A 23,525-nucleotide genomic window follows, 5' to 3' on the forward strand; every position below is an offset into this window, starting at 1 on the left:
TTATTTTTCAAAATCGATTACACTCCAATTACCTTCCTAAACCGGTACATCCGGTTTTATCGATTTCGGACCGGACCGGATCAACCCGATCTGATCCGATTTTTCGATTTAAATTTACACCCCTAATCCCACCTAATACCGGCCAATCTTGCTACATAGCGAGCTTCTTGTTTTAACTCCCACACTTGGATTGTTGGTCAACTGATGTCATTTTGGTAAATAACATTTTGACAAAATAAAATAAAACAAATATATATAATTCTAATAAATATATTATTATGTATTTAAAAAAGCTGTACTTAAAGATTAAAAATACAAGAAAGATAATTTTAATCTCACAATATTTTAATCTTGAATATCCCCCTAGTTACGCCTTTACAGTTATCAATAAGGATTTCGTATTTACTATTTAGTAAATAAATATTATTGATTATTATAGTCAACATTTTAGAATTTGAGAAAAAAAAGTGTAGAAATTGAAATTCTCATCATTCATAATAATTATAATAGAAGACAAAAAAAATAAAAAACCAATGGAAAGCACATCGTTTATCGTTATTTTATAAGTTTATTAAAATAATAACGGAGAGCGATAGTTCCAAAGAGGGCGTTAGAAAAGTTATATAACTTGTTAAAAGAGGAAGCTACGAGAAGTGGCAAGAATGGGGAGCGAGTACAGAGCTTGCACTCGAGAACATGGGGAAGAAGGAAAGGGCGTTTTATGATTGAATAAACGGAGAAATGGACACGTGGGGTTCAACCCCACTTTCTCCACAAAAGCGTTACCCTTTTCACTTAGTTATTTTACCCAACTACCCTTGTCTCTCTCTCTCTCTCTCTCGCACCAATTGACAAATTGCCTCCCTCGTGCCACGTGACTCAACAAACATATCCTCATTGTCAATGGGACCATTATTTTCTGTTTTTCCTACCATGTAGCCCCCACTAAAAGGACACTTGGTATCTTCCCAAGTATACATACCTATATATGTTTATGTACTGTTTGTATGCATGTACATGCATACGTAGTAGATACAGATGCTAGGCAAATCTGGCAGAGAAAGATGGGTACATGCATACGTAGATGTAGTTCTATGTTTTTTTATCTAAAGTTCGATATATTATTTATTTAGTATCATTAATAACCTTCGAACGTCATAGTTTTCATTTCATCGTGTGGAGGCCTTAGAATCAACATTATATATAATGCAAACTTCTGAACTCAAGCCATGGCATCACCTAGGGCTAGATGTGCCATATCTTGTTTTGCCACACCATTCCAATCGCCCATTACGTAGGACAAAACATTTGATCCCTGACTACCATTCCGGCCCAAACCTAAGAACGAGAATAATCCCCCCCATTTACAAACCTGAAACATGACAGCATGATAGCAGCAGCAATCCACTTGCCCCACCCACCCACCCACCCACAACGCACATCTACTTTAGAATATGCCAAATCAAAATTCGACTCCATCCTACGAGGAACACACATTACAAGTCTGTCAATCTCCACCCAACCAAAATACATAACAAATCACTTGTACCGTGCAATCTACCAGAAAAAAAAAAAGGGAACATTAGTATTACCCTGGTATGCATTCTAGACGCATTAAAGAAATTCAGTGACACTTCTGACCTTCCCTTGGCAATACTGTTCATCTTCCTGAAGCTTGCACCACCTGAGAAACGCACCTGCAGAGCCTCATTATCCTTGAATATCCAGTCCTGAGATTTTCGGCTGCAGTTTTTATTTCAACCATGAGTGACTGCGACCATGACTTATCTGATCCGGCATTAGGAGCTCGGATTTCATTCGGAAGAACCTCTGAAGGATAAACACCACTGCCCAGAAACCAAGCAATCAGACTAGTCAGCAATCTTTTGACATAAAATAATGAAATATATATAATATATGGCTTATGAAGCTCATCTGCGGTAAGAATAGCAAATAAAAGTGCCATAACATATAATTTTGAACTGAACTCATCAAGGTAAGAACAATCTTCATCAATGAGTGGACGTATTATCTAAGCATTCTAAAAATCGAATTATGAGACGAGTATCATTTCTATCTGGATAACAGATTGTTACGGGCAACACACTTCTCTGATCATAATGACCGCCGAATGAGTTGTGCATAGTGCATCTGAGGGTAAAAGAAAATATGTCCATGAATGGAAATCACTTGCAGGAAGAGCAATACCCTGCAGAAAGAGAACACACACGCACAGCCCCCACCGACACACCCCACTGGATGAATTGTGTATGGCGCATCTGAGGGGTCAAATTTACCGGAGTTACCCGAACAGCTCCATAGATGCTAATGTCGATCCTAAATATGTCCATGAATGTAAATCACTTGCAGAAAGAGAACTACTATTGAACTCAAAGATTCCATAATCAGTGGCCTTATGCATGTGATTCATATATCTACCATAGTTTTCAGACCATGGACCTCTTATATCGCATCATTTCAAAAACTTCAACTATAACTAAAAGCCTTACCCACCCGTGGCTAGCCCAAGTGGCAAGGGTGAAGTTGTGTGCATGAGCCCCATGTCACAGGTTTGATACCCCCTGGGATCAAATTGTGATTTAAGTGGGAGGCCATGACGGTGAGTTGCTGTGCTAGTCTCCCTGGGGGTTTAGGTTCCATTGGTGAGTTCTAAGGGCTCTACCATTGGGCGGTTCCCCCATCATCAAAAAAAAAAAAAAAAAGCAAAAAACTAACAGCCTTATGGCATAGTGATTTCCTAAAGGGAAGTACGTCTACAAAGTGTTTCTACAAAAGTGACTCTACAAAGTGACGTGCTGGCATCTTATAAAAAATTCAGAACTTTTTTATTGTTTGCAGCCCGCTTTATTTTCTTCCTTCTCCTCCCCCTGTTTTCATTTAAAATCTGCATGGTTTTTTCTCTTCCTCTCCCCTCACCCAGCTCCCTCTCCTCACCATTTTCGGTCCCTCACGAGTCACAGCCTACGCTGGACACCACCACATGATGTTACCCCATCAACACGCTACAGTTGAACAACATAATTTTGAGAAAAATTATAAAACAAGTTATTCCTCTTCCTTTTAGCTGTGGTGTGCTACATGCCAAAATCAAATACCTTTAAAATAACCTCAAATTCCTATTTTATACAAGCAGTCAGCGTCAAGAATACTCGGATATATAGATTCTGGTCAAGAATCCTTCCAGGAAAATGCATCCAATTATATATGATAGTTCTGAACTTCTGGTCAAGCACTTCATTTTTTGCTAGAAGTTTTGAAATCTTGTAAGTGACATGTCACTTTGCAGAGCCACTTTTGTAGAATCACTTGGTAGAAGTAACATTTCCCTTCCCTAAAACTTATGATATGGCACTATTTGGTCAACTAACATGTAAGAAAAATGTTTCGTGATTAAGATAGAGAACAGAATTGTAAAGGATTTTACCGATTCAAACACGTCAAATCAAGAGTCAGCATCACTTTCCAACCACTATAAAAATCAATGAAACATAGCTGCAAATTAAGCTGGTCACCTGTAAATAAAAAACACCAAATTCACTAAATCAGTTCTAGAACATAACTGAAATCAGAATTAATTGAGTACGATTATAATTATACAGAAAAATTTGTGATCATACTAGAAAATTTAGAGGAAACTGAACTAAACAATATTTCCTATCAAGAAAAGTTGGTAACATCATTTTGCCCTTCCACGTGACTTCTTTATCTTGACATGAGGGATTCATCAAACAATTATGGGATACTACTTCACACGAGTGCCTGACTTGACAGGCCTAAAAGTATGTCATGTGGTTAATTTTGTAAAAGTTAGTGTTTAGAAAGAGCTAATGGCTATAGGGTAAATATTGGGCAGTTAAAAAATCAAGCCCTACCCTCTTACTATTGCATCATATATACACTAACTTACATATAGTTATACCCTTATGGGGCATACACAATATAACAAGCACTCCTAGTTTTTCTTAATAAGTGCCAATAATCTTTCTGGCCTAAGATGGGCTACTTAAAACGCTTGTTAATTGAAACCAAGGTTTTTGTATTATCGTTGGAGGGGGGAAGTTACTTCAATACTGAAAGAAGCAGGAAGGTCATGAAGGAGTTCGTTTTCAGCCAAGCCAGTGCTCGGTGGTTGGCAAACACGGTGGAAGAGTGCCCTCTTTCAGAGGGCAAGAAGGATTTTTTCAAGACTTATCGAATTGGGTCTTTGCTGTTGGTGGCTCATCGGCGTTCCAACGCCTACGGACATTATTTAGAAGTCATTGAGTATGGTGACAATGGGCGACGAGGTTTGCTTGTGTTCCCAGAAGGGTAGAAGGTAGGGGGTGGAAATCCTCTCCAAGGAGATGAAGCATGCTCTGTCTCACCCTTACAAGGTTCCAGTGGTGGTTTGGGGTGATGGGAAAGGGAAAGAATTGGGTAGGCATACTAGGATGTATGTTGCAGCTGCGATGGGGTAGGGTAGGCAGTAGGGTGGTACAGGCCATTCTTTGATGTCACAAAATGGAGAAAAGGACAAAAGAATTGGGTAGCAGAGAGGGTTGGTTGAAACTCTATACCTGAAAAAGATAGTGGTAATTTGTCCAATATCTGCACATTGGAAAGTGAGGGGCAGAGAGTCCTGTTTGGGTTGAAGGAGGAGCTTGTTGGCATGAAGGAGGAGCTGCGTTGTCTGAAGAAGTCTGTTGAAGACTTGCTGGGCAGAGTGGACTGGGATTTTAATCCCAGTCAGAGCTTGGGCCTAGGCCAAGATAACTTTGGGTTGGGGTCAAGGCAACAAACGAGGCTTGAAAAAGATTAAAAAAAGAAAAAAAGGCAAAGCAAAGATGGGCTTGGGCTTGGGCCAGACAGGCCCAACTTGTCCCAAAATGGGTTGGCGTCTGAAATGAAATGGGCTTACGCCCATTCAGGCCCAGAGGAATACCTAGTTCGAAATGGGTTCGACGTCTTCCTCTAGGGTCATGGCTACGCTGCCACAACAGCCAGGGGTGCCATCGCCCCTTTCTCTGGCATCATCTGGGGTAGTTCCTGGTGACACCATATGAAAAAGATGGGCAATCAAGGGTGACATCTTCTAGCAGGCTGATGCTCTGCAAGAGGATACAGACTAGTGCACCAGCGTCATCTGAGCTGCTTCCTAGCACCGTGGAGGTAAGGGTGATGTCTTTGATGCTGACAACAGAGCTTATGCATTAGAGTTTGGGTTTGGGAGGTTAGGAGCGAGGGGGGTTAACACAAATTTTCGCAAGAGACATCTGGGCAAGAGCTTGACCTCAATGCAATGCAGAGGAATATTTTGGCGCCATAAAAAGTTATAACATTTGAGGAAAATCTTCCTAATGTGTCTGAGAGTGTTGCATCTATGGGTGATAATGTGCACATGGCAGGGGAGGTAGCAGTGGAAGGAACTATGGTCCTTATATCCCCATCTTGGGAGATGCATTTTCCAGATGCATGCCAAAAACGACTACCACATATAAGTTAAGACCACGTCCCTATACTATTGGATTGTGGAGGCATACAAGAGGGACGAAGGTATTTTAAATTTGAGAATATGTGATTAAAAATTGAAGGGTTTGTGGATTTGGTTAGGCAATGGTGGAGTTTATATCAGCTACAAGGTACTCCAAGCTTTTTCTTGGCAGGTAAGTTGAAAGCTTTGAAGAAGGACTTGAAGTCTTGGAATGAACAGATATTTGGCAATGTAGAATCTAAAAAAAAGACCTTACTACAAGAACTACAATATTTGGAAGGTGTAGAAGTTGAGAACACTCGTAAAAGCCAAGTTACCTCAGAATTAGAAAGGGTGATACTAATGGAGAAGATTTCTTGGAGGATAAATGCACGAAGTTTTTTCACTGGGTTGCCAACTCACACAAGAGGAACCATGCCATTGAGACCCTGTCCATAGATGGCTTTGCTTCGTCAAACCAACCAGTGATCAAGGATCATTTAGCTGGACATTTCGAAGAGCTACTCTCGGAACCTTTTGATCGGTGACCTAGATTAAATGTTCTAGATTTTGAGTCAATTGACCAAACTAGTATAGTTTGACACGAGAGACCTTTTGAAAAGGAGGAGATACAACAAGTAGTTAGAAAAATAAATAGAGACAGCTCCAAGTTCGGATGGTTTTACCATGGCATTTTTTCAGACTTGCTGGGAGGTGGTGAAAGAGGATGTCATGCAGGTTTTTCAAGAATTTTTCACTATTGGAAAATTTGAGAAGTTTTTAAATGCTACATTCAGTGCTCTTGTCCCCAAAAAGGTTGGTGCAATGGAGGTGAAAGATTTCTGCCCTATTAGTCATGTGGGCAGTATGTATTACGATACTTTCAAAAGTTCTTGCTAATAGGATGAGCATGGTCATGGACAAAATCATCTCTAAATCTCAAAATGCATTTGTTAGGGGAAGAAAATTTTTGGATTCAGTCCTTATTGCTAATGAATGCTTGGACAACAGGATAAAATCAGGCACTTCGGGTATTTTATGCAAATTAGACATGGAGAAGACTTACAACCATGTTAATTGGAATTCCTTTTTTATTTGTCAAGGATATGTGGTTTTGGGGAGAAATGGAGATCATGGATGAGGCATTGTGTGTCAAGGTTCAATTTTCGATTTTGGTGAATGGTGACCCAGTGGGATTCTTCAACAGTTCGCGAGGGTTTTCAGTTCGCGGGGGTTGTGCCAAGGCGATCCATTATCTCCTCTTATTTGTTACTGTCATGGAGGCTCCAAGCAGAATGTTGTCGGTATCAGTGGAGGGTGGATTCTTCTCAGGATACTTGGTAGGGGATACTAACCAAGGCTCTACCATTATTTCACATCTTTTGTTTGCAGATGACACGTTATTTTGTGAGGCAGATCAAGGTCATATTCAATCTCTGAACACTATCTTGCTTTGTTTTGAAGCAGTATCCAGTCTAAAAGTAAATCTTACAAAATCTGAGTTGGTTGCCGTGGATAACATTTGCAATGTCAGGGGGCTGGCCAGCATATTGGGCTGTGGCGTTTCATCGTTGCCTGTGAAGTATCTTAGCCTTCTGCTGGGAGCATCATTCAGAGCCAAGACTAGAAGACAAAGGGTACCCTTGTTGCAAACCTTATGAGCTGCTAAACTAGCTAAAAGGTGATACATCAATCAAAACTAAAAGACACACCAAGAATATGCAATAGGAAATCCCCCTGCAACATATCTCTATAATAAATACAACAATACTCCCAAATGATTGCAAGTGTTCTCTAAATCCAGCTTGCATACTATCAAGTTAAATGGAGTATACTATCAAGGCTCTCATTGACGATGAGAACTGGGTACAAGATTTGCCTCACCCTAATGAAGGCATTTTGAGTTCTAGATATGACCTTTCCAAAGCTATGTGCATCCTGTTAACAAGGACTCTAGAGATAATTTTATACACATCTCCAACTGGGCTAATAGGGGAAAAGCCTTGATTTCCATTGCCTATGCTTTTTAGGGTATAAAAGCAATGAAGGTAGCATTGACGCCCTTTTCAAACTCTCCCCAATAATGGAGTTCCACAAATACATACATCAAATCAACTTTGAGGACCCACCAAAGTCTGAAAAAAGCCAACGAGAGAACCCATTAGGTCACGAACCCTTGTCGTCATGCACAACCTTTAACACTTCAAAGACTTCATTCTCTTCAAACTCCCTTTACATCCACTCAGCCTCTTCAATGCCTATAGAATTAAACTAGAAAACAAGCACTTTGGAGCTTAGTCTTGAATTAGCATTGGTTTTGGGGTTACCAACATTTACTGAATATCCCTCATAGTGCCACCATCGCAGGTGGGAGAAATTTCTCCTTGAATTAGCATTGGTTTTGGGGTTACCAACATTTACTGAATATCCCTCATAGTGCCACCACCGCAGGTGGGAGAAATTTCTCCCCTTTGTGATGAGCCAGTTTCTCCCCATTGAATGGCTTGGCCTCTACAATTTGGGCGGCCCTTGTCTCCAACAAGTCTTTCTATCACAAGTGTTGTGCATGGTGCATTTGGCGTAGAGGACAACTTCATTTTTATGGGGTGATCGAACATGAATAATGGGTCTACTAACCTAGGGCTGTTGTAGAAAATGTATAACCCAGCCCAACCTAAAAGCCCTCCAACCCAGAGAGCCAATTAGAAGTTGCATTATACAGTTTCTAAACATTTCAACAAATCCCAATTCAGTTTTTAAACAAGTCAAACTGACCCAACTTGTATGCCCCTCTTGCGTAACATTCCCAAATGAAATTTTAAAAACTCCTCTACCATTGCTACTTTAATTGCCCGTCTCTTCTATTGGTTACCTACACGACTACACCAAGGCAATCCTCTTGAGAACCACTGAATAGAATTTTCCACCGTCATGCCTTGAATTTCACCATACATCTCACGTTGATATGCCCCATTAAACGATGTAGGAGTTGAACATGACTGAATAGGTCGAAGATCCATTGAGATCAATTCAAATTGGACATACAAAATCCATAATTTAAAGACTCATTACCGTCAAAAGAGAGAACAACATAAGCTTCTCTAAGTTCTTTGGCAAGGCTACTGCACTGATTCTCATATCTCCCATCTAGAATTACTAAGCCCTACGATCGTTGCCGCCATTTTCCGAAATAGCCAAATATCTTCCATGAAAATTGGAGCATCTTTGCACCATATATGTTGTTTCTAACACGAGACTTTGTCAAAAAATGCAACCTCCCTGCCTTAAAAACACATCTTCCACGTTGGCTAACAACTAGTTGAAGGAGATTGTTCTAGCTATGCCCTTACTTCTCACGGTTATTCTTAGTAATGAAATCTCCCCCACTGCCAACAATGCAATCAGCTAAGAATTGATCACGAACCGTGAGGAAAAACACATACTTGATACCAGTACCCAAAAACAAAAAATGAGATTGCATAGATAAGTAGATAAGAGATTCACTAATAGGAAGCATTTGGGAAAACCCATGTGGGGGTGGGGGGGGGGGACAGAGAGAGAGATCATAAGAGCCAACAAATGAGACCTCCAAACTTGAATTGGACAACTGATACTGCACCTTTATCAGCCCAACTATACATAATTTTTTATGTTTCTGTCATAAGATTTTCCACTCCACTCATAGTTGGGCTGATAAAGGTTCACTCATCAATATCAACATCAACATGCATGCTAGATTATATAATTAGATATTAACTTCTAATTAACCTTCCCTTTGGGTAGCTGACTTTTGATGAACCAATTTGGATGAATATTACAGGACTGAAAGTCAGAAACATGAAATGTGGAAGCACAAAGGGAAGAAAACACGCCCCGGGGGGGGGATGGGGTGGAAGAGAGAAATTACCAGATGGTGAATGAAAACATGTATGGATCAAATTTGTGACCTCTATCTGGGTTAACTGAACTTCCTCAACCACATCAAGCAGATTGCATAGAAGTATACTGGAGATCTGCATAACATACAAGAGTGAAAGCAACAACCTATAATACAGTAGACCGTATATTCTGATACAACAAAAATTGTAGCTTGCTATATCAAACGGATTCTATCTCCCATTTAAAAAACAAATAACTGCAAACGCAAGGTTCTAATGGTTGCAAATGTTTTCAGAGAAATTGCCTCAAAATGACAATTAAAAGCAAGTTCTTGCAGGTGATGTCCTTTTTCTTTTATTGGCACCTAGTGTCTGAGAACAAAGTCTCAACTAATCCCAGGGGTGCACAGGCCCTCGGTAAAGAATTTTCTGCAAGTGCACCTCGGGCAATTCAAGGGAAAGTTCTCCCAAGTTTGATGGCCCCTAGAAATTATTTGCACCCAACAGAATTCAAACTTTAGATTTGGAGGGAACATACCACCAAGACCAAGTTCATAATTGTATTTAAATCATTGATTTTAGCACTGGAGAAGAAGAAAGGAGAAAAAAATGTAAGGAAAATGGCCTAGCAAAGATTATATAAAGCTAAGGAGTAGTATACCTGCGTCTCTTGTGCCAAACATCTTGATCCAACATACTTCCTAGTAGTCTCAGCATTTAGCACAAATGCAAATCCAGTGCAAGCATCAATGTTTGGAAAGTTCTAGTCAACAAGAAACACAAGGTTAAAAAAAATAAAAATAAAAAATAAAAACAAAGAATTCCATGTTCATACCTTTAAGATGTTGGTATCACTCAATTTGCTTGAGACGATCACACTTGATATTGGACCAGCATTTACTGTGAATCTGTATATATTAGAAAAAAAAAAAAAAAGACGTTTTATCACCTTGAAAAAAAAACTTTTAGCTCTAAGTAAATAAACAAAGGAACCCCAGAAAGAAGAAACCTTTGGTTGATGTAGCCCTTATAGTTGAGGAGAATGCTATAACGACCATTCCCACTCTCAAAACCACCAACTTCCCATAGCTGACAAAAGTAACAGAAAGGATAATGTCCCTCAGTGGCATAAGGCACTCTATTCTATGCATTGATAAGAATTTCAGCAAGAGTAGAAAGACCTGCAAATCCTGGCGTATATAGCTGCAACACATTTTTTTTGTCAGCTGATCATGAACTAATGCAATAGTGTTGGCACAGCTTGATTCTCCTTTCATCTTGCAGATAGAGTGAAAGAATTTGACCAAGCTCTCTATTTTTCTATCTAAAAATTCAGATTTCTGCTTCATTGTGGTCACTTTGTCATAAGAAACCTGGTGCAGTACATGTACATTATTAAGAATCTGAAAAAATGTAACGACACGATAGTATGGATAATTTTATTGGGCCTAAACTAAGTTAAATGAATTATTTTGGATTAATCCACAAGCTATAATTTTTTAGCTTAGCTGGGAATTTTAATTAGGCTCGAGAGCCCAAATGTATATTTTCCACATATCCACTCAGAGGAAGGTCTTTTCGTAATGGATGACCCTCGAAATTATAATCTGTTGATATACAGTGTAGATCCGGATGATTGATGAAAGAAACACCAAACATATCCCAAACTTCTTGCTCCCACCGGTCGGCTGATGGAAATAGACTGATTACCAGAGATATTCGTGTTACTTCGTTGGAGGGGAAGATCTGTTTATGATATAGTTCAAGAAAAAGTCGTCTCATTTCCTTACTTCTTCGTTCTTTCTAATTCATTCACTTCAAGGCTGGTTCTGAACACTACTGGAGGGGGGCCCGAGTGAGATCCTCATTAAATGCTCTTTCAAGTGGGAGTGAGTGACCGAATGACCCAATGTGTCTTGCCTTAAGGACTTATATGAAAGACTCCTTCTATTAAGGCCCATTAAGGGTTTAGTGGATGATTTTGGAATTATATTAATATATTTTTGGGAAGCCCAATTGAGATTTATTGGATTATTTTGATTAGACCACGTGCCCAGAATTTATTTAAATGGATTATGGAATTTTTATTGGGCTCACTAATTGAATTAAAGCCCATTTAATATATATGGACCAAGTGGGCCCCCACTTAATTGGTATTAAGCTCAAGAACTATTTTATAAGCCCAAAAATAATTGTCAGACAAGTTGGACTCATTTTGAAATTTAAGATCGACTCATTAGGGTTGTTAAGCGACTTAGCTTGCCAAAATTATAGGCAAGCCCTAGAATCTAATTAGACCTATTAAATGAGCCAACACTTGAAGTAAAACTCTAGGACCCATGACCTTCACCCAACCTGTCTTCAAGACCCAGCACCTGACTACCTTCTATAAATTCATAGATCCATGCACGTATGTCCATCTTCCTTGTCACAAATTAGGGTTGCCGCAAATCCTTCCTTTCCTTTCTACCTAGCTGTTGCACCCAATGTTTTTAATACCGTACCGGACGCTGTACCGGTCAAGGCATTGGAACGAAATATTTCTGTACCGGTAGCGTTTCGGAATAACATTTCGGGATAGTCGATATATAAATAAATTATATTTCAAAATTATATTCTAAAATAATAGTCTATATATAAATAAATTATATATAAATACATATATATATAAATTATAAATAGTCTAATCTGAATTGGGGGTCAAAAAATAAGCTTGTAGTTTGAAAAAATTAAAAAAAAGAAAATGAAGGCTGAAATATCGGCCGGTACAGGCCGAAACACAGGCCGGTACAGGCCGAAATACAGGCCGAAACGGCCGGTACAAAATACAAGTAGTACCTGTACCGGCCCAGTGGCTAGTACGGCAAATACCGGCCGTATCGGCCGGTACGAAACGATTTTCAAAACATTGGTTGCACCCCTCTAATCCCAAACCTCAATTCCTCTCTCAAGATCCTATTCCCTGTCATGGCAACACCCTTGACCAGCTTGGTGCCTCCAAAACATGATGCTCCTTCACGCCAACCCAAGCCGCAAACCACTACACATATGTGTGTCCATTCGTTGCACAGCCAGCCGTGAAGCACCCGCATTGCCTCTCTGTCGAATAGACAAACCAGGTGGCCGCTACAACCTTTGCTCAACCACAACTAGTTGCAACCGAAACCGAGAGAACCAAGCCACCGGCAACCAACAAAAGGCCCCTATTTTAGCCACCCAAAAAGAGCACCTAAAACCAGCCACTGCACTTCCGCTGTCAACAATGGGAGCTCCACCACCTTGCCAAAGCAAACCACTGCAAGCGATGCATTGCCACCAAGAACCATCCTTCACTACCTAGCATCTTGTCGAAGTACCTAGCCTCCTTGTAGCCACGACCAAACGCAAAGCTCCTCCCCATAGCCACCTTCCACACTAGCAACAACCACCAATCTAAGCCCCTATTTTATAAGGCAGAAACGAGCACTCAATTCTCTCTCACAAGACTCACTGTAAGCTCTCTCTCCCTCATGTTAATCTCTCTCTCACAAAGTACCTCTCACTCTTTTAGCTAGAACCCGAAGCCACCACAGAGGGCACTAGGGCGCTGCATGGTCCACTTAAGTTAAGTCCAACCACGCCTGAGCACCGCCGTAGCTCATTGGCTCTCATCGGTTCACCCTTGGCCAGCTCCCACCGTAACTTATAGTTAGTATGTATAAGATTAATATGAGCATGCATGGGTTACGGGCTGGGAAGTAAATATGTGGCGTTTATACGCATGTCAACATGGGCTTGGACTTATGTTTTATGGGTTTAATGGGGAATATCGATTTGTGAGAGTTTGGGCCCATGAAAGGTTAGACTAATTTTAGGGTTTTGAGGATTTTAGGTTTATGGAAATATAGGTTATTTAATGTATTTAGGGTTTTAGTTACGATGTATGTGTTTAATTAGAAACTGACGTAAGTTACATAACTAATTCTATAGGTGATTACGTGCCGGAAATATTAGATTAATGCTATGAGGTAAGTAGCATGATCATACCCTAAAACGTTTGTTCGGTAAACAACATACCCTTTTTATGTACCCAAGTCATGATAAATTTATAAATGCCGTGATTTTTTGCATAAGTTTCATGTTAGTTGCATGACATATGCATCAAGATATTTTATGAAAATCCATGATTTTATGTGAAGATTTATGCATTAAAATATTTATGAAAAGTCATGATTTTATGTGAGAGTTATGCATCAAAATACTTATGATAAGTCATAATTTTATGTGAGTACCTATAAAAAAAATGATTTTATGTAAGACTGAGGGTAGATTTGGGGGGTGAGATGAGAATTTTGTGTTTTGTTTTGAAGTTTAAAATATTAAGTTTTAATATTATTATTGTTTTGGGATTTGAAAAATGTGTATTGGGATTTGAAAAAGTTGAATTGTTTATTATATTTTGTATGAGGATTTGAAAAAGGTGTAATGATGAGATGAGATGAGATGAGAATTTTGTATTTTGTTTTTGGCCCCAAACCTGCCCTGAGAGTAACGCATTAAAATGTTTATGAAAAACCATAATTTCTTGTGAAGAGTTGTTCATCAAAAGATTTATGAAAGATCATATTTTATTGAGGAAACATGTATCATGACATTTTATGAAAGATTACGATTTCATTTGAAATTTATGATATGCCAAAGCACAATTTCACTTAAAATCTACGATATGATAAGACAAGATATAGCAAGAAAATATGCATGTATGATTATGATGAAGTATGAATATTAAGATACGTAACGGCCTATGTTATGATATAAAGACGATATCATATGTTATGGGCATATTGTATTGCCAAGTTGTACATGCTAGTAGTGCACCCAATGTGTCTTCCTTATATATGAATTTCACAACCCGCAGCCATGAGCAGAATCAGAATCTACTTACGCTGCGTTTGGTTCCCAAACTCAACTGAGTTCAGTTTAATTTTAAGCTGAGTCTAACATCCAAACACTCAACTCTCAAATTACTAAACTCATCCCAACTCAAAACCTTCTTACACATGGGACCTATAATTTTTTTTAACTTAAGACATCTTTATACATAGGACCCACAACCTTTTTAATTTTCCATAAAAAGTACTAAACTCATCTTAACATCCAAACACACTTTAAACTCAGTTTAGATGAGCCCCACCTAACTCTTTTCATTACTCAACTCACTATTATTCATAAAGAAATTAGTTTAACTCAGCTCAACATCTATAGCCTTAGATTCGTTAATCCTAACTCACGGGGGTCAACAGTGAGTACCGACCTATGACAAGTAAAAGACAAGTTAGTGCATTTCATGCACAGATCAAGTTCATGTCCGTATTATTTACGTATGTAATTATGAGCATTGCATGTTTTCCAAGAACTCTTATATTTTTATTATGCTTACTGTATGATGTATGCTTATTGAGTGCTTGACTTATTTTTGTATGTTTTAATGTTGTAACCACCTTAAATGAGGATCTTTATGAGGATGGAGTTGCATATCAAGACTTGGCCCAAGGAGATGAAGTAGAGGCCTAGACAGTTCATGACATAATCAGTTTATGATTTTTAGTTTAATAAGTTATTTTTATAAGCACATAAGATTTTATTGATTTTAATAAGTGCTTCCACAGACTCCTTATCACAAAAAAAAAAAAAAAAAGCGCTTCCACAGACTCTTTTGAATTTAAGGTATTTAATAACGATTGACTTTATTTATTTATTTTTGGGACCTTTTGTGTCTAGCACTTTGTTAAGAAGAATTTTTATTTTTATTTATTTATTTATTTTTTAATGACGGGGGAACCACCCCATGGCATAGCCCTTAGGACTCATCCATGGAACCTAAACCCCCAAGGAGACTAGCGCAACAACCCACCGCCATGACCTCCCACTTAAATCGCAGTTTGATCCCACGGGAAATCGAACATGTGACATGGGACACATGTACACAAGTTTGCCCTTACCACTTGGGCTACCCACGGGTTGGTTAAGAAGAAATTTTAGTATAACTAAAAATGTATTAATATCAATAGACGTAACCAAGTACACTGGATATATACAAGAGAAAACACCTAGCTCATAATAGAGAGTCCCTAATGAACATCGCCCAAGAGGGAGAAATTAAAAACATATCCAATATACACCAAGCCCTATTGGGACAAAACACGCATCCCCAAAGCAAAGCAAGTCACTGTAACTACCCCAACCCTTTGTTTCCCATAAGACTAATACTCTACCCGAATGATCCTACGAGGACGGAGGAAGGCTTTATGCCCTCCCTCAACTTGTACTACCTCCCTTTGCGTCATGGTTGATTACCCAAGTAAGACGCTTTAACTCTCTGCTCTTCTTAAATATTGATTTTGTTTCAAGCAAGTGACTCACCTCAATTAACCTTATGTTGTAGTGCTGTGAATTGGTCGTCAAATCCTCCACATGTAATCCCCACACACTGTTGTATCTTATTAACCTTTTGCAAAACCCAATCCGATGATGATCCAGCTATGTTGTTTATCGAAGGAAGAGATAACATGGGGAACACATCTTTCCTAGACATAGCTCCCAACTGTACACCAAATCCTAAACATTCATCCTCGCAAGGCACCAACAACAAACCCATATTCCCCCCCCAACCATCTCCTTCATTCAAATCCCGTACCTCCTCAACAGCTCCATTGGTTCTCTTTGTCATGAGTGGTGAGGTCAGGTCACCATTAGAGGTTTTGGGTTGGCGGCAAGTCTCAGTAGTACATCAAGTTCCTTCACCTCCAATAGACCCTACATCTCCCTCAGACCTCGTCATTACACAATTTTCCTTCAACTCCGGTGTGGGTGCCATAGTTTTTTCAGGAAAAACACTGACCAAGGGTGTAACACCGACTATTGGCCTTTCCTATTTCACCTGTGGCAGAGGGCATTCCGTTTCAAATGTCTCTACGCCGATACCCAACATAGAACCCACTTTGAATGACCCGGTTTTCCTTTTGACCCGTCACTCTCTTGGATCTAATTATAGGGACTGGGCCGAAAACAATTTTTCGTTTTCCTTTATCTGATTTTAAAGGATTCGGGCCTATCTTGGGCTCGTTTCTTAGAGCCCTGTTGCCTCTAGTTGAAAGCAAGTCCATTTTCGTAGACAAGAAAGCGACCACTATCTTCAACTCAACAAGCTGGGGTTCCATCTCCTTTAATGTACCGTGCACACCAACTAACCCATATTAATCTCAAACCTTCGATTTCAGATGCCGAAGCTTCCCAAGCTTCATTCCTCTCGAATGTTTATGCAAAATATGCGAGCACAAGCCTACGGTGCAAATCTGAAGCAGATCTAAAGAATAGTTGTGGAAAACCGAGAGGAACATGACTAAAGAAGAAGGATCTGCATGGTTTATCAGTAAAAATGGAGCCCAACTGGACCTCAGTGGCTCAAGAGTGTATGTTTGGCAATTTCTATGTGAGGTGGCGATGGAGCTGGAATAATTTCCAACGACACGAAGAACAGAGCCTTCTCTCCTCCGTCACCGGAGAAGATCTCAATGCCGGAGTACTCCTAGAAGAGTTTTTGGCCGCCATCGACTCTATCTCTGTCGACAACACGACCAACCAAGCTGTCAATGTCAGGGCTGCGCCACCTCACACTTAGGGCTCACGAGATAGACACACTCTCTCTCTCTCTCAAAAATAAAAAACAGGAAAGAAAAAATGGAAAGAAAATGGAAACACGGAAAGAAACAGAAGAAAAAGGTTAGAAAAATTTCCGATGAGAAGCACTGGAAATGGAAAGACGATGGGAGGACATGCGAGGGAGAGAGAGAGTTCTGTCAACCAGCACTGACTCAACAATCTTGTAATAGTTAAGAAGAAAAATTTTAAGTCAAGGTTAGTAGCACACCGGTTCCTGGAGATTTCTAAAAATGACTTTGTTCATAACCCTGGGGGAACAAGGTGTTACAAAAAATCACCTTGTATTGCTGCTTTAAGTTCATAAAATTTACAAGCCAAAATACACATCAAGAAAAAAAAAAAAAAAAACAATGTAGAAATTGGGCACATTAAATAACTCCGGATATTGATGCCACCACCAAAATGTTTTAGCACCCACATTTTGATTTGTTAATGTGTGTTTTTTCCTCCTTAAATTTCTATCAAATTTTGGTGACTAGAAATCAGGAACGAGATAAATCTAAAACATGATTGTTGAAGTGAGTTTTGCATATAGAACAACATACTAGATGCATCGACATATTTAAAGACACATATTTACCTCATGTATGCTCTCAGAATCAATTGAAGAAGATTGATGAAGACATTTGTGAATTTGAGCATCCCCTGCACCACATTCAGATATATGTTCGATTTTCAACTTCAACATTTGACACTCCTGAATTCCAAAGCTCAATAGCCGTCCTTTTTCCTGCATGCAAATGTGAGAGCAGATGACAAACTGTATGCATATATAAAGAAAGGAAACACACAAGAAAATCAAAATACCAGCAATATGTCGCGCTTCAGACCCATTAATTGTAATTTGGCCTTTTCATATACAATTTTATGAAGCAACAATCTTGTTTCAGCAGCTCTGCAACAGATGCACTAACCAATATCAAAACTTGTTACACTAAACCAGTTTTCTGAACATTTATAAGAACTGATGTCATCTACATCCATGATACTGTCTTAATGAGAAACCACCTTTTACTCCTAATGCTACTGAAGTGGTCAGCTTTTGTCTGTAAAGGGCAAAAACAAGATGAGGGTCAGCAGAAAAATTATTAGACTAGATCAGATTTTTAGTGGACAAAGAAGCAATGTACTTGTAAAGTTGTCATATGATAAAATACAATATGATTGTTTGTTTCTTCAGCAGACCTGAGACTTGATTTCAGAAGAAAGCATCTCATATTTTTTAACCTTCAATAGGTGAACCACCACATCTTCCAGCATACAAATCTATATATAGAAAAAAAATATATGACAAAAGAGAAAGAAGAGGACAAAACTAGATGTAACTCAACAGTCATGGTTATCTAATTTCACATCCTATATCTTTCTTTGTTTTTGTTGGTGATTTCGCATCCTATATCTAAATTAAGTTATAATGAACACAAAATGGAAGGGAACGTACCGATTTCAAATTTAGCTTATCAATATGCTCAGAAAGCAGTTGTTTTGCATCCCCTGAGAATTTCACTAAAATCTGACAATATGAACTCCAAAGTCAAAGAAATCCCAGAGGCCTATAAATTCTACAAGCTGTCAGCAAAAATGCAATACAGTTGATCAATATACAAAAAGATAGTAAACTTACATCAGCCCAATGCATCCAAGCTGTATCACCTCCAATCTTGTCTCCTTCATTGTCAGATCCATTAGCATGTTCTATCGGGAACTCTAAATCGCAACCCCCACTTTTATGACCTTTTGGACTTCTTTGAATCCTGGCCAACTTGTCAATATGATCCCCATCCACGAAAGCAGTTTGTACATTTCTTCTTTTCCGTCCAGAATAGTTATCAATATCTTGTAATCTGGACCTGGGAAATAGGGCAACTTTCCGAACAAAAGGTGGCATCATGTCATTGTGTGATGCACTTGATGGGTCGTGGCTGGAGGGGCTCAGAATTGACACTTGGCTGGTGGGACTTGCAGTCGACTTTTTCCTGTAGGAGTTCTGAGATGACTCTTTCAAGGTAAGACTCTGGGCTGGATCTTTCTTGGACGAGTTCTAAGCACCAGACCCAATGTCAAATTTTGCAAGTATTTATTTATTTGGGGAAGGGGTGTTATGGGTGCAACAATAACACCACTAACAATTAAAAAACAGGCAAGTGATTTAACCAGACTAATGAACAGGCAGCTGTGGAATGCAAGTGTAAAATTTGAGTACATCTTAGTCCAAAAGCCTAAGAAGGTCAGAGTTAAGATACCAAAACTTCAAAGGACCAGCCCATGTGAAAAGCTGCATGCAGAGACAATTTACAGCCTAAATATATATGTGTGTGCCAAGGGGCATATCTGAAAATGCACGAGTAATTAAAGAGAGACCTTTTCAAAGGATGGCTCATTTTTACTTCTATGGAAAAATAATTTGTGTGGCTCTGCTCCAGCTTGAAGGTTCTTATCTGCACGTTCCAACTGAAAATCCATAATGTCACTGTCCCTCGAAGGGCTTCGGATGTCCATAAAGCTTTCAGGTTCATTTTGAAGATGAGTTCGGTTATTTTCAAAGACCCTTTCTACTTGAGCAAACTCTTTGACATAGTCAGTCTTCAAGAAGGGTGAGGCAGACTCCGCTCTATTTTCAGAAAGCAAGGAATCCAGTTTGCCGCCTACCTGACTAGAATAGTTATCACCAATACCATTTTCAGTTGAATCTCCATATTGCCCCAAACCAACATGTTTATTAGACTGATCCAGCTGTTTCAACTGAGGGGAGACACTGCATTGGTATTCTGAAGATGCTGATAAGGTTTGTGATAAATTTTTCATTGGGGATGAAACAAGTTTAGTGTACTGATCCAGTGGTCTCAGCTGAGGGGAGACACCGCCTTGATATTCCATGGATGTTGACAAGGTCTGACCTATTACTGAAGATGAAACAAATTTATCAGCTGTACCAGTCACTTTCCCATCTTTCCTGTAATCAAGTGTGAACTCCACTAATGAGGAATCAGTTCCAGTAGCCAGTGTCCCTTCTATCGGATTTCCATTCATAAAGAAATTCTGAACCACTTTCCCCCCCGACCGAGTGGACTGAGATGGTGAAGCCACTGCTGTCATTAGCTTTTTAGGTTTATCCTTGGAAATAAGGCCGAAAGACGTGTGACATGGAGATTCTTCATGTTGTGCAAGACCCAAGATCTCTTCATTTTGGTTAGACTTACAAATGCTTTTCGAGGTCTCAATTCCATCATCTATGTTGATCAAGTTTTTATCTTCTCCATTCTTCACATCAGCAGTACACAAGTGCTCCTCTAAATGAGTAATGGGGGTATCCACATTTCTGTATTTAAGATCTTCGCTACTTCTAGTCATAACAGCATTAAAGGGAGAAAGCATGGAAGAGTAATTTGATAATCTACACTTCAATTTATGGATTCCCTCTTTGAGACTAGAGGAACAAGGAGAAGGCTCGGGAATTTTAAACTTGGAAATGCTTTTCTGAATGGAAGACAGAATGTTACCATGACTAATGCTTTCACTACTTGAATACAAACCTGGCAGTTTTGAGGAAGGAATCACAACCTCCATATGTTTGGCTGAATAAGGAGTACTTACAAATGAATTCAGCCGTTTAGAAGATAACAAAGATAAGGATCCCTCCAAAGGAGATGCCCATAGATGCTCAGGTTTCTGGTTGATATCAGAGTCATTAATTTGAGGTTCAGAAGAATTTCCTTTTACCCTTCCTTCACTCAAAGGGCAATATGCTGGTTCGTACTGTAAAAAAGAAGCATCTGTTAGCCTTAACAGTTTATTAACTAGTAACTAAAGAAACCAGCGTGCTTGATAATATATAAGCAGATTCAACAAGAGCAACAACACATTTCCTATCAGCACAAAGAATGCATTGCCTTTATTATCTAATCAGTCGCATCATTAAACCCATACAAGCACTCATGCACAGAAGAAGTTAATTGCAACCATGCTATGAGGACATAAAAATAAAATGAAATAATTGAAGTGCATGATACGATGTCTTCATTAGTGTAAAGGGTAGAGGATTTTGCAGAAACTAGAACGAGAATAAGGCAGTTAGAATACCAACGCCCAGAACAATCTCCAACCAAACTGAGTGGAAGCACTCTAGGTAATCATTATGGAGTTGCCAAGAAAATAGCACTTAACGCGAAATATCAAATATGAAGGAACCAAAACAGCTGGGCGACACTTCGGTCAAAATCACTAGAACTAAAAAACAAATCGCCCTAACTTACTCCGGTTAAGTGCTTGGGAGTTCGGGCGGGGCTGTCTGAAGAACCACCATTCGCCTCGCTCATCTTTGTACCAATCGGAGACACCATATCATGGGCATCCTCATTCCTCATTAATGACCTTGAGTCAATAGGTACTGCATGTAAATCCTTGCTGCCTTCTGCCAGAAGTGCATCTAATCTGGGAGATAGCCTCCCGTAATCATAACTACGTGGGTTTTCACCTACAATACTCATCTCGTTTGAATCTTTGCCACCACCGCCACTGCTTACTTGATCGACAGAGAGCTTCTTCGTTTTAGTCAGGACCATAAAACTTGCATAAGAATCCGTCCGTGACGGGGTAGCATTGTCTTCAAAGGCAAGTAGACGATGTGCTGTGGTTGGGGTCTTGAGTTCTCCTCCTCCAGAATCTGATCTGGCAAGACTACGGAAATGCATGGAAAACGCGGTGGAATCCATGGTGATATCATCCGATGCAGCAGAGTCGGAGAGCCTTTCGGGTCTAATGAAATTCGCTGACACAGGCCCAAAGAAATTGTCTTCTGCGAAACAACAACACAAGTTAAAGGGTAAAATAGAAGCAAAACTGATTGAAATAACGTATGCGTTAAGAAATTTTCCTTTTCCGTTTTCCTAAGAACCATACGGAAGGGTAAGAAAGAAAATTAGGTGGGAACTTGCCATCGTCATTTGAAGTGGCTGAGACCGAACCAACAGTGCTGCTTCCCGGAGAGGGAGAGCCGATGGGGCGTAAAAAGGAGTTGCTCTCCTGCTCGTCGCAGGGAGAGGACTCGTCGCCGTCGGCGAGGTCCCTGAAAAACCCTAGGACGTCTTGCTCAGAATGAGGGGCGTTAGGGGTGGCGGGATGGTCCTCAGAGAAGTCTTCGTCGCGGTTGAAAATGTGGACGGAGGTGATCTCGACGTCTGCGAAGCTCACGCGCCGGTTGGCACGCTTTTTCTTGAGGGCGATGGTCTCGTCTTCGGTCTCCGTGTTGCAGGGTTCTTCTGAAGCCATTTTTGGTCCAAAGTTTTGCACGTTGCACCCACCCTACGCTGCACTGAATCTAAACAGGGTTTTCTTTTACCTTTACCCTCTCTGGAATTCGGATTCACTGTTGGGATAGCACAGCATGTCAGCACGGAGTGTGAGGGAAAGAGGGTGTGTAATTTTTTTGGGGGGGGGGTGTGTTTTGCGGGAAATGCTCGGTGCATGTTATTTCAAATTTGTTTGGAGTTGTTATTAAGGGCTGCGCAAAAGAACCGAAAAACCGATGGGCCGATTAAAATCATCCGACCCGACCCGAATTTCTTGGGTTGCTATCTCATCGGGTCTCCAATCCGACTAAGAATGAATTTTTATCTTGGATGTCAGCCCATCCGTATAAATACAAACTTCTCCTCAAGCTCAAACCCTTACCGCCCAAATATTCTACAAATTTCTGCTCAGTTTGTAATACTCTGCAAATTTCTTACCTCCACTTGCCTTTATCAATGTAGAATAAAGCAAATTTCATTTCACTACAACCATCATTGCAGCAAATTTCTCACTACCAATGCATCCATTTCCTCAGCCTGGAGTGGTTGCTTCAGCTTACTCAACAACAAAGCAAAATAAAGCAGAGTAGGTTGAAGCTCTTCATCTTCGTTCATCATGGCTACGACGTCATCGAAGTCCATCTCTTTGAGCAAATGTGGGGTTCTTTTACAGAACATAAGAAACCTTAATGATCGAAGGCGTCTGTCTCGTAAGATGAGCTTGGTCGTGGCAACGTCCGTCGAACAAGACGAAGGAGATGAAGGAGATCGAATGTTGTGTGACACTTCACTACTACAGGTTGGGAATTAAAAGGAGGTGTCTCACTTCAGACTAGACTTCTTCATCCCTTTCGTCTTGTTCCTTCACGAGCCCTCCAAGATTCTGCCTTTCTTACCACTCAAACCGCTGACTATAACATGTTGGAACCCTAGATCTAGGAACAGAAGACTCAAGTTGAAGATGAAGGGGAGAAGGCAACTGGGCTGAGGTCGTGGGCTTTGTTGCAGCATTTGTTGAAGGGTTGGGCTGGGAACTGTGGGTTTATATGGTAAATGTCGGGTCATACGGGTTCAACCCGATTTCATTTTCCCATGTCGGGTCGGATCGGGTTGGCGCCTTAGATAAATGCTTTCGGGTCAAGTCGGGCACAAACCCGGTTGTTTCAAGCCCGGTTGCAGGCCTACTGT

General features: G+C 40.0%; 1 protein-coding gene across 5 annotated transcripts; it reads right to left on the reverse strand.

Annotated features, from left to right (window-relative positions):
* Positions 1–1,411: 1,411 nt before the first annotated feature.
* On the reverse strand, positions 1,412–22,471 carry LOC109000762. Of its 5 annotated transcripts, none has more exons than XR_001997768.2 (17): positions 21,984–22,471; positions 21,303–21,844; positions 19,411–20,805; positions 18,674–19,090; positions 18,491–18,562; positions 18,235–18,315; positions 18,058–18,095; positions 17,857–17,944; positions 17,630–17,779; positions 10,530–10,721; positions 10,358–10,437; positions 10,184–10,256; positions 10,010–10,111; positions 9,378–9,483; positions 3,446–3,533; positions 1,593–1,847; positions 1,412–1,480 (listed from the first exon to the last, which is right to left on the reverse strand). XR_001997768.2 is itself a non-coding variant. In XM_018977760.2 (17 exons), the coding sequence occupies exons 1-16, from the start codon at positions 22,315–22,317 to the stop codon at positions 1,661–1,663; spliced, it is 3,945 nt and encodes a 1,314-aa protein (XP_018833305.1). In that variant the 5' UTR covers positions 22,318–22,471; the 3' UTR covers positions 1,434–1,557; positions 1,642–1,660. The 5 variants fall into 5 exon arrangements, 4 of the variants coding, with proteins under 4 accessions (XP_018833305.1, XP_035539701.1, XP_018833304.1 ...); XM_018977760.2 differs by having other exon boundaries at positions 1,434–1,557; positions 1,642–1,847; XM_035683808.1 differs by having other exon boundaries at positions 1,434–1,847; positions 21,303–21,841.
* Positions 22,472–23,525: the final 1,054 nt, after the last annotated feature.

Source organism: Juglans regia, chromosome 1 (assembly GCF_001411555.2).
Source record: "Juglans regia cultivar Chandler chromosome 1, Walnut 2.0, whole genome shotgun sequence".
Taxonomy (NCBI): domain Eukaryota; kingdom Viridiplantae; phylum Streptophyta; class Magnoliopsida; order Fagales; family Juglandaceae; genus Juglans; species Juglans regia.

Coding starts and splice junctions, on each gene's coding strand:
- LOC109000762 (XM_018977760.2), bottom strand. CDS start 22,317: ATGGCTTCAGAAGAACCCTGCAACACGGAGACCGAAGACGAGACCATC. Junction 10,112..10,183: donor GTGATACCAACATCTTAAAG/GTATGAACATGG, acceptor CTTGTTGACTAG/AACTTTCCAAACATTGATGC. Junction 3,534..9,377: donor ATGTTTTCATTCACCATCTG/GTAATTTCTCTC, acceptor TTTTATTTACAG/GTGACCAGCTTAATTTGCAG.